Source organism: Oncorhynchus mykiss, chromosome 15 (genome assembly GCF_057628025.1).
Source record: "Oncorhynchus mykiss isolate SJ-2025 chromosome 15, ASM5762802v1, whole genome shotgun sequence".
NCBI lineage: Eukaryota > Metazoa > Chordata > Actinopteri > Salmoniformes > Salmonidae > Oncorhynchus > Oncorhynchus mykiss.
The window spans coordinates 54,328,198-54,340,617 of record NC_143036.1 but is presented as its reverse complement, the minus strand read 5'-3'; the positions used below and the strand labels follow the sequence as shown (position 1 = coordinate 54,340,617).

General features: G+C 44.6%; 1 protein-coding gene across 8 annotated transcripts in view; it reads left to right on the top strand.

The window, feature by feature from the left end:
• LOC110490257 (dedicator of cytokinesis protein 4) overlaps positions 1-12,420 on the top strand; it is a 146,289-nt gene that overhangs the window by 52,525 nt on the left and 81,344 nt on the right. For all 8 annotated transcript variants that reach the window (XM_090200376.1, XM_036944557.2, XM_090200375.1 and 5 more), the window contains exon 8: positions 2,360-2,511. In XM_090200376.1, the coding sequence (XP_090056502.1) occupies positions 2,360-2,511 (152 nt within the window). The remainder of the gene's footprint in view (positions 1-2,359; positions 2,512-12,420) is intronic.

Genomic DNA, 12,420 nt, shown 5'->3' with positions numbered 1-12,420 from the left:
CAATAGTTTGGGGTCACTTAGAAATGTCCTTGTTTCCCATGAAAACATACATGAAATGAGTTACAAAATGAATAGGAAATATAGTCAAGACATTGACAAGGTTATAAATAATGATTTTTAATTGAAATAATAATTGTGTCCTTCAAACTTTGCTTTTGTCAAAGAATCCTCCATTTTCAGTAATTATAGCCTTGCTGACCTTTGGCACTCAAGTTGACAATTTGTTGAGGTACTCTGAAGAGATTTCACCCCATGCTTCCTGCAGTACCTCCCACAATTTGTATTGGCTTGATGGCACTTCTTGCGTACCATAAGGTCAAGCTGCTCACACAACAGCTCAATAGGGTTGAGATCCGGTGACTGTGCTGGCCACTCCATTATTGACAGAATACCAGCTGACTGCTTCATCCCTAAATAGTTCTTATAGTTTGGAGCTGTGCTTTGGGTCATTGTTCTGTTATAGGAGGAAACTGGCTCCAATTAAGCGCCGTCCACAGGGTATGGCATGGCGTTGCAAAATGGAGTGGTAGCTTTCCTTCTTCAAGATCCCTTTTACCCTGTGCAAATCTCCCACTTTACCACCACCAAAGCACCCCCAGACCATCGCATTCCCTCCACCATGCTTGACAGATGGCGTCAAGCACTCCTCCAGCATATTTTCATTTTTTCTGCGTCTCTCTAATGTTTTTCTTTGTGATCCGAACACCTCAAACGTAGATTGTTTTTTGTATTTTTTTTTTTAAACCTTTATTTAACTAGGCAAGTCAGTTAAGAACAAATTATTATTTACAATGACGGCCTAGGAACAGTGGGTTAACTGCCTGTTCAGGGGCAGAACGACAGATTTGTACCTTGTCACCTTCCGGTTACTAGTCCAACGCTCTAACCATTAGGCTACCCTGCCACTAGGCTATTTGTCTGCCCATAGCACACAACCTTCCTCTGGCCAGTGTCTGTGTTCTTTTGTCCATCTTAATGTTTAATTTTTATTGGCCAGTCTGAGATATGGCTTTTTCTTTGCAACTCTGCCTAGAAGGCCAGCATCCCAGAGTCGCCTCTTCACTGCTGACGTTGAGACTGGTGTTTTGCGGGTACTATTTAATGAAGCTGCCAGTTGAGGACTTTTGAAGTGTTTGTTTCTCAAACTAGACACTCTAATGTACTTGTCCTCTTGCTCAGATGTACACCGGGGCCTCCCGCTCCTCTTTCTATTCTGGCCAGTTTGTGCTGTTCTGTGAAGAGAGGAGTACACAGCATTGTATGAGATTTCAGTTTCTTGAAAATGTATTGCATGGAATAGCCTTAATTTCTTAGAACAAGAATAGACTGACGAGTTTCAGAAGAAAAGTCTTTGTTTCTGGCCATTTTGAGCCTGTAATCGAACCCATAAATGCTGATGCGCCAGATACTCAACTAGTCTAAAGACGGACAGTTTTTTTGCTTATTTAATCAGTACAACAGTTATCAGCTGTGCTAACATAATTGCAAAAGGGTTTTCTAATGATCAATTAGCCTTTTACATTATAAACTTAGATTAGCTAACCCAACGTGCCAATGGAACACAGGAGTGCCGATAATGTGCCTCTGTACGCCTATGTAGATATTCCCTAAAAAAATCTGCCGTTTACAGCTTCAGTAGTCATTTACAACATTAACAATGTCTACACTGTATTTCTGATCAATTTGATGTTATTTTAATGGATAATAAAATGAGCTTTTCTTTCAAAAACAAGGACATTTGTAAGTGACCCCAAACATTTCACCTGTAGTGCGTCTGAATCCCCTCTCCCCCTTTACCTGCTCTACTCAACCAGATATAAAGCGCTTTCCTCTCCTAAATGAAAGGCAAACGCCAGAGTAGACAGAACAGCTTAAAAGCCAATGCCGCCTTTTATTTTCACAGAGCTAGGTCCCCTTTTGAAGCGTTTAATTCAAGTCAAATTAGATCGTTCAATATTTCATGAATGTCAAAGCTGAATAAATCAGTTCATTGAAAAAGGGCAAGTGATTTAAATTGTGTTCATGGGATAATCTCTGCACTCAGAGCCAATGTTAAGGCTGTTACATACAATAGTAAAACACCTCCGGGTACTAAACCACCGGTGTGTTTGCACAAGCCGATGACCATCCAGGGTTTTGACATGTCTAATCCTGTGTGCACACATCACAGAGCGTTAGCTTACGGTCTTCATGACTCCCCTAGTTCAGATGATAAACCACCACTAGACCCGTGTTTGCGCCGACTGATGTCCATCAGGGCTTTGACATTTCTGATCCTTTGACGATAAAGCGCCACTAGACTAGACTGGTGTTTTTGCACCGTCCAGATGATCTCTGATCCTGTTTGCCCACACCACAGATGGAGCACCGTCACCGTAAGAAGGAGACTCCGGTGCCGGCCAGCACGCACCACCTCTTCGTCCACATGAAGAGCCTGATGAGCTCCAACCTGGGAGAGGAGCTGGAGGTGTTCTTCCACATCTACGACGGCAGGGAGAACAGGCCACTCAGGTAAACGGTGCAACCGCTGTAACTGTATGTTCTACACGGGTATACTACTCCGAATGAAACACTGTATTGGGCATGCATTCTCAGCGATATGCTCCTATCGATATGTTGCTGACTTTTCCAAGTGTGTGCTCAAAGTGTAAATTATAGTGTGTCTTACATCCACTGGCGACTGCCACAAATCAAATTGAAAGGGATGAACACATTTGTGTTTTATTGTATTGCATTATATATTTAAGTAGGTGGGTAAGTAGGGTCTCATGGTGTGGCTTTGAAGTGAACAGGATTGACTGTTCACCTTGTGTTGGGTTTCTTTACAACCAACAATGGGATTACATTTTGAACCAGTTCTGGCATCTACAGTAGCAACCAGTTTATCTGTTGTTTTTCCCTTGACCTCCATTGAGGCTAACACACTTGTAGCTAATCCTCCTGGACTGTAACGCTGCGTCACAATGAGCCGTTAACTGGTGGCATAGTTGAGGTGGGTAAGGCCATGTTCCTTTCATCTGGCTGTAAACACACGTCTGTCTCGAAGCCACGTCACTGGGTTGGTTTGGGGTCGGCCATGGCTGGTGGTAGTAGTTCTGAGGGAGGCACACGGGTGGTTTTTTGGGAAGGAACACCACACACACACTCATAGCGTTGGTGAGAATGTTGGTGTGAATTAACGTCACTGTTTCCTCTATAGAGTTGAGTGTTGGGAGTCAAAGCGCCGGAATTCCATTTCAACTCGCAAATGAATCCATTGTTCAAAACAGAAAAGGAAATGTGAATAGAGGCTCAAGCGCCCTCTTTCTGTACGACAGTGTCTGATGTCTGTACCCTGTTGGCTAACATGACAGGAACTAGGCCGACAGTGATGGGATGAATGTTTCAGCATGTACAACAGGGACGAGAAGCCAAGTGTATCTAGTCAACTATTACTAGTAACACAGTTATTCGTCGGCATCGGTAGACTGAAGTCCTAGAATTCGTTGCAGAGTTGGTTGTCCAGATAATTGTCAACGGATGTTGCTGTGTCGTGTTTTATCCTCCCCGGAATCTTTTCAACCTATAGTTAGTTAGTCACTACACTTCTCCCCATTTGTGTGTTGCTGTGACTAATATCACACGAGAGAACATCTATTTTTACCTTCCCTGCTCCATACTTGTGTTGGTGGCGTGTTTTTTTTGGTGTGCCTGAACGTCGAGAGTGTGCACAGGGGAATAAGAGCAGAGCACGTTGTGAATAAAATAGCTACCTGCACAGAGTGCCAGTGGGACTCACTTTAAAAAAAAAAGGGGCCTATTTAAGTTTGTTCTCTTGGCTCTGTAACTCACGGCTCTGAAGTCCATGATAATGAAGGCCATTTCTTTTTTTCACTTTCCCAGCGAGCAACTTGATCGCAGAGTATATAATTTTCGCTCCAACCAGCTCTCTCTCTCTCGCTTTCTTTTAAAAAGCTTGCCACTAAGTACCTGTGCCAGATAATCGGTCCTTCATTGTAATAATATGCCGTTTGAAATGTTTTAAGAAGCGTGCTTAGAACTATTTCATAGCTGTTGCACAGTTCCTTGACAAATATAGACATAATACCCCCCCCCCCCACAAAACATAGTCCTTCAAACGATTCTGACGATATAATTTATATGACTCTCACCTTGGTATAGACTTGACAGAATTGTGCATCTTCTAGCCCAGAGACATGAGAGAACTCATCCCTGCCAACTTGTCACGTTAAATGAATGAGTTTCTCTTTGCAAGCAGCATTTTATCTTATCTCGTCTTAACTAATGACTTTCTCCCCCTCTCTTTTTCTCTCTTTCTCTGGCTGGGGAGGGCTGTTCAGCTGTCTGCCAAGTGTTCCTCCGTTGTCTGGGAGCTCTGAGTGTCCGCTGAGTTTATCTTCCTTCCACCTATGTTGTCTTGAAGGGGAATCTGCCTGCATCCCAAATGGCACACGCTACTTTTGACGTAGGGCTCTGGTCAAAAGTAGTAGGGTGCCATTTGGGATGTGGACTTTTTGTCAGTTCCCAGGCTGTTTTCTCTACCTGGCTGACAGCCAGTTAATTAGTCCTGATGGTGTTGTTGGTCCGGGGTGAGACTGGAGCCAGATGGGGGTCCGACCTGCTCTTTCTCAACCACAGTTAGAGGAAAGAGAAGCCATGCCAGTACCACCAGCTCAGCAGAAGCACTTATTCAGAGTCAGACATGGCATGTGTGTTATATCTAATGACCCTAGCATGGACACACACACACACACACACACACACACACACACACACACACACACACACACACAACTACAACCCCTCTGAAGAGTGGATGACACTCAGACACTGTACTCTCTTTCTCTACTTCGCAGGTCTACCAACATTCAGTCAAGCCCCTGTCTCTCTGCTGTCATAGAAACTAATGGGTACCCTCTCCTCTTCCGCGCTCCGGTCAGATTTAACAAGACTAGGGATGGATGGATGAGTGGAGATGGGGCACTAGCTGCTGTCTAAACGATCATCTATTGTTAGAGCAGCCAGTAGAACAACAGCAGTCTAATGAGAGTTGTCACAGATGGTGTAGTGGGGACACATTCACTGATGGCTTGGATGTTGATTGGTACGCTTGGAATTGGTGATACTTTTTTTAATGTGTTAGAGGAGTGTGTCTCATAGAGGAGTGTGTCTCATAGAGGAGTGTGTCTCATAGAGGAGTGTGTGTCACAGACCCAATGAGACACACTCCTCTGTGAAACACTCCTCTATGAGACACACTCCTCTATGAGACACACTCCTCTATGAGACACACTCCTCTATGAGACACACTCCTCTGAGACACACTCCTCTCTGAGACACACTCCTCTCTGAGACACACTCCTCTCTGAGACACACTCCTCTCTGAGACACACTCCTCTCCGAGACACACTCCTCTCCGAGACACACTCCTCTATGTGACACACTCCTCTATGTGACACACACCTCTCTGAGACACACTCCTCTCTGAGACACTCTCCTCTCTGAGACACACTCCTCTCTGAGACACACTCCTCTCTGAGACACACTCCTCTATGAGACACACTCCTCTCTGAGACACACTCCTCTCTGAGACACACTCCTCTCTGAGACACACTCCTCTCTGAGACACACTCCTCTCTGAGACACACTCCTCTCTGAGACACACTCCTCTCTGAGACACACTCCTCTGAGACACACTCCTCTGAGACACACTCCTCTGAGCCGCACTCCTCTATGAGCCGCACCCCTCTATGAGACGCACCCCTCTATGAGACGCACTCCTCTATGAGACACACTCCTCTATGAGACACACTCCTCTGAGACACACTCATCTGAGACACACTCCTCTGAGACACACTCCTCTGAGACACACTCCTCTGAGACACACTCCTCTGAGACACACTCCTCTGAGACACACACTCATATGTGACACACTCCTCTGAGACACACTCCTCTATGAGAGACACACCTCTATGAGAGACACTCCTCTATGAGACACACTCCTCTGTGACACACTCCTCTCTGAGACACACTCCTCTGAGACACACTCCTCTATGAGACACACTCCTCTATGAGACACACCCCTCTATGAGACACACCCCTCTATGAGACACACTCCTCTCTGAGACACACTCCTCTCTGAGACACACTCCTCTCCGAGACACACTCCTCTATGAGACACACTCCTCTATGAGACACACTCCTCTATGTGACACACTCCTCTCTGAGACACACTCCTCTCTGAGACACACTCCTCTCTGAGACACACTCCTCTCTGAGACACACTCCTCTGAGACACACTCCTCTGAGACACACTCCTCTGAGACACACTCCTCTGAGACACACTCCTCTCTGAGACACACTCCTCTCTGAGACACACTCCTCTATGAGACACACTCCTCGCTGAGACACACTCCTCTCTGAGACACACTCCTCTGAGACACACTCCTCTGAGACACACTCCTCTGAGACACACTCCTCTCTGAGACACACTCCTCTCTGAGACACACTCCTCTGAGACACACTCCTCTGAGACACACTCCTCTATGAGACGCACCCCTCTATGAGACGCACCCCTCTATGAGACTCACTCCTCTATGAGACGCACTCCTCTCTGAGACGCACTCCTCTCTGAGACACACTCCTCTCTGAGACACACTCCTCTCTGAGACACACTCCTCTGAGACACACTCCTCTGAGACACACTCCTCTCTGAGACACACTCCTCTCTGAGACACACTCCTCTATGAGACACACTCCTCTATGAGACACACTCCTCTATGAGACACACTCCTCTGAGACACACTCCTCTGAGACACACTCCTCTGAGACACACTCCTCTATGAGACACACCCCTCTCTGAGACACACTCCTCTCTGAGACACACTCCTCTGAGACACACTCCTCTGAGACACACTCCTCTGAGACACACTCCTCTGAGACACACTCCTCTGAGACACACTCCTCTGAGACACACTCCTCTGAGACACACCCCTCTCTGAGACACACTCCTCTCTGAGACACACACTCCTCTCTGAGACACACACTCCTCTCTGAGACACACACTCCTCTCTGAGACACACACTCCTCTGTGACACACTCCTCTATGCGACACACTCTTCTATGTGACACACACTCCTCTATGAGACACACACTCCTCTATGTGACACACTCCTCTATGTGACACACTCTCTGTTTGTCTGTGAGTGTTTGTGTAGGCCATATTGTGTGGCTATATGATAGTCCCTCAGACTGATTCAGACAGCCCATTGTGGAGTGATATCCTGTCTCCTCTTCCCCTGGAGACTGTCTGTATAGCATGGTTAACTTAGCCAGTCATCAACACTGCACCAGCCAGGTCATTCTGGCCCACGCTCATGTCTGAATCTCTTTCCTAACGCAATCATCGATACCAGGGGAGGAAATTACAAATGCCCTGAGGACCGCAGATGGACTATGTGATGAGAGGGAGAGGGATGGAGGGAGAGGGAAGCCATTCATGATATTTAAATGAACCTGCTGATAGGCAGTGATATGGTCCCACTAGGGGCCTGCTAGTGGTCTGAAGCCACCGGATCAGCAGCCTTGCAGCTGTGTGTGTGTGTCGGGGGGCTCAGGGACCTGTATGCACTGGGGCGGCTGGTAATTGGAGGATGAGGTTTCAAAAATGTAGTGTTAATTAGAGATTGGAGTGTGCGTGTGTGTGTGTGTGTGACTCCCATGCTTAATGCATAGGAATCTGTCCATCATCTTGTTGGCTTGCTGAATTAACAGGCTAGCTAGCTAACGGTCCATGTAATGCTATAGCTGTAGCAGCGAAGTTGGAGTTGGCTTGCTGTCCCAGCATTACAAGACTCTCTCTCTCTGCTTATGTGAGGGCTGTGAAAGTCACCTAACGGGATTAGCTGGCCGTTGGCAGTAGGATGGGACAAACACGGCAGGGGATGGTGTGGTGTGTCCTCTGTCTGACAGTCACTCTCCTCCCTATCCTTTCAGCATGGGAGCATCTGAGTTTAGTTGTGTTATGCTGCAGTAGGTTAAATGCACATTCTATAGATTTTTCTGAGTTTGCATATACTCAGTATTTATAATAAGCATGCTATTTACATATTCAAATAATGTGGCTTGTGGTCAACTGTTTTGCAGCCAGACGATGATGCAAAGTAAAATACTAGCGGTTACTGTAAACAACAATTATTTCTAATCATTTTAACAGCATCTATAATTTATGTTTCTAGATAGCAACACAAGTCAGAAGTTTATTATGCAAGGGATAAACGCTGACGTTCTGTACATTACCTTGGAAATACTGGACGACTCAGCGGGACAAGGCGGAGGGTAGTGTACGAGACGGAGGGATTTATCCCGTTTATACCACAGTTACCAGAGAGAACTATATTAAAACAGACGTTTACTCCTCGAAAAAAAAGAGATGCAACCCAGTCACAAGTTCCATTAGTTCTAGATTTAAGGACGCGACCATTAGTTCTATATTTAAGGACGCGACCATTAGTTCTATATTTAAGGACGCGACCATTAGTTCTATATTTAAGGACGCGACCATTAGTTCTATATTTAAGGACGCGACCATTAGTTCTATTTTTAAGGACGCGACCATTAGTTCTATATTTAAGGACGCGACCATTAGTTCTATATTTAAGGACGCGACCATTAGTTCTATTTTTAAGGACGCGACCATTAGTTCTATATTTAAGGACGCGACCATTAGTTCTATATTTAAGGACGCGACCATTAGTTCTATATTTAAGGACGCGACCATTAGTTCTATATTTAAGGACGCAACCATTAGTTCTATTTTTAAGGACGCGACCATTAGTTCTATATTTAAGGACGCGACCATTAGTTCTATATTTAAGGACGCGACCATTAGTTCTATTTTTAAGGATGTGCCATGTAAGAAAGCTAAGGTTTAAGTTCCTTGCTCAGAACATGAGAACATATGAAAGCTGGTGGTTCCTTTTAACATGAGTCTTCAATATTCCCATTTAAGAAGTTTTAGGTTGTAGTTATTATAGGAATTATAGGAGTATTTCTCTCTCTACCATTTGTATTTCATTAACCTTTGACTATTGGATGTTCTTATAGGCACTTTAGTATTGCCAGTGTAACAGTATAGCTTCCGTCCCTCTCCTCGTGCCTACCTGGACTCGAACCAGGAACACAACGACAACAGCCACCCTCGAAGCAGCGTTACCCATCGCTCTACAAAAGCCGCGGGGAACAACTACTCCAAGGCTCAGAGCGAGTGACGTTTGAAACGCTATTAGTGCGCACCCCGCTAATTAGCCAGCCATTTCACATCGGTTACACCAGCCTAATCTCGGGAGTTGATAGGCTTGAAGTCATACACATCTGCTGGCAAACGCACGAAAGTGCTGTTTGAATGAATGCTTACGAGCCTGCTGCTGCCTACCATCGCTCAGTCAGACTGCTCTATCAAATCATAGACTTAGTTATAACATGATAACACACAGTCATTAATATGGCCGAATCTGGAAACTATCATCTTCGTAAACAAGACATTTATTCTTTCAGTGAAATACGGAACCGGTCTGTATTTTATCTAACGGGTGGCATCCATAAGTAAATATTCCTGTTACATTGCACAACCTTCAATGTTATGTCATAATTACGTAAAGTTCTGGCAAATTAGGCTGCCCAAACTGTTGCATATACACTGACTCTGCATGCAATGAACGCAAGAGAAGTGACACAATTTCACCTGGTTAATATTGCCTGCTAACCTGGATTTCTTTTAGCTAAATATGCAGGTTTTAAAAATATATACTTCTGTGTATTGATTTTAAGAAAGGCATTAATGTTTAGGTACACATTGGAGCAACGATACACACCGCATCGATTATATGGAGCCAGACACACTAGTAATATCATCAACCATGTGTAGTTAACTAGTGATTATGATTGATTGATTGTTTTTTTATAAGATAAGTTTAATGCTAGCTAGCAACTTACCTTGGCTTACTGCATTTGCGTAACAGGCAGGCTCCTCGTGGAGTGCAATGTAATCAGGTGGTTAGAGCATTGGATTAGTTAACTGTAAGGTTGCAAGATTGAATCCCCCGAGCTGACAAGGTAAAAGTCTGTCGTTCTGCCCCTGAACGAGGCAGTTAACCCACGGTTTCTAGGCAGTCATTGAAAGTAAGAATGTGCTCTTAACTGACTTGTCTAGTTAAATAAAGATTAAATAAAGGTGTAAAACATTTTTTAAATCGGCCAAATCGGTGTCCAAAAAACGATTTCCGATTGTTACGAAAACTTGAAATCGGCCCTAATTAATCAGCCATTCCGATGAATCGGTCGACCATATACACCTACTATATACAGTGTGTGCAAATGAGGTAAGATAAGGGAGGTAAGGCAATCAATAGGCCATGGTGGTGAGGTAATTACGATATAGCAATTAAACACTGGAGTGATAGGTGTGCAGAAGATGAATGTGCAAGTAGAGATACTGGGGTGCAAAGGAGCAAAAATAAATAAATAAATACAGTATGGGGATGAGGTGGTTGGATGGGCTATTTACAGATGGGCTATGTACAGGTGCAGTGATCCGTGAGCTGCTCTGACAGCTGGTGCTTGAAGTTAGTGAGGGAGATATGAGTCTCCAGCTTCAGTGATTTTTGCATTTCGTTCCAGACATTGGCAGCAGAGAACTGGAAGGAAAGGCGGCCAAAGGAGGAATTGGCTTTGGGGGTGACCAGTGAAATATACCTGCTGGAGCGCGTGCTGTGGGTGGGTGCTGCTATGGTAACCAGTGAACTGAGATAAGGCGGGACTTATTGATGACCTGGAGCCAGTGGGTTTGGTGACGAATATGAAGCGAGGGCCAGCCAACGAGAGCGTACAGGTCGCAGTGTTGGGTAGTATAAGGGGCTTTGGTGACAAAACGGATGGCACTGTGACAGCCTGCATCCCATTTGTTGAGTAGAGTGTTGGAGGTTATTTTGTAAATGACATCGCCAAAGTTGAGGATCGTTAGGATAGTTAGTTTTACGAGGGTATGTTTGGCAGCATGAGTGGAGGATGCTTTGTTGCAAAATAGGAAGCCGATTCTAGATTTAATTTTGGATTGGAGATGTTTTATGTGAGTCTGGAAGGAGTTTACGGTCTAATGAGACACCAAGGTATTTGTTGTTGTTCACATCTTCTAAGTCAGAACCGTCCAGAGTAGTGACGCTGGACGGGTGGGCAGGTGCGGGCAGTGATCGGTTTGAGAGCATGCATTTAGTTTTTCTTGCATTTAAGAGCAGTTGGAGGCCACGGAAGGAGAGTTGTGTGGCATTGAAGCTCGTCTGGATGTTAGTATACAGAGAAGAGAGTCTGCCCGAGAATTGAACCCTGTGGCACCCCCATAGAGACTGCCACAAGCAATCCCTTGCTTGCAAGCTAGCCAATTTGTTGCGGCTAACACAGTCACGACCTCTGCAGCCAGAATAACAGCAAATTAGCTGCATTTGTGTTTGTTTAAGCTGTTTTCTATTGACATTCATTTGGTTACTTCCATAACAATGAGGTGATGATGCCCAATTTTGTCTGGCAAAGTGCCTTCTCGTCAGGACACCACATTGCACATCAAACACTAGGCTAGAAGCTAGCTCAATAGTTTGTTGCTAGCAAACCTGGCGATATGACAGCCAAATAAAAAACATATCAGTTGCTGAAAACAGCTGGTCAAACTAGACATTTCATGTGGGTGTATTTTGTCTGCATAGCGCCACTTGCGTCATGAGATTCATGTTCATCACTCACCACGTTAGGTTATTTCCCCCCAAAATATTGCTGCAAAAACAAGTTTTTCTATGTTGGACCTGCGTTTACAATGTATCCAGTTTCGGTTTGTGTGTGGTTTAGCTTTCTGTCACTTTGTAACAGGTGTGGTTTTCATATGCAGGTGTATATTGCGATGTTTGCCATTTCACTGCTTTTCTTCCATGATCTATACAGTTTTTATGAATTCCCCCTTCATCTCCTTGCCATACTACAAAATTACAATAACATCCAACATCGCAGTGTATCCCCAATGTTATTGCAAGACACTTTTCTTTGTTCATTCTAATCTACACGTACTCACTTTCCTTTCCTTTGGTTGACAGTCCAAGAACTGGGTTAGTATCTCTCCTGAAGAATTTGCAAAATTCTATGAATATTTAATCTAGTTTCATAGAAAGGAAGCATGATTGTCTTGCGATGTCCGATATAGAATTGAAGCATATTTTGTCTGTGTTGCCAGATATGTTGGGTACAATCTCGTCATGGCGCTATGGCATTAATTCTTCATCTTTTTTTTTCCTTCTTCTCCTTCTTTTTTTTTCTTCTCCTTCTTCCTCTCCTCCTCTTATTTTGCCCTAGGGCTCGCACTCTCTGTGAATATGGAGGAGC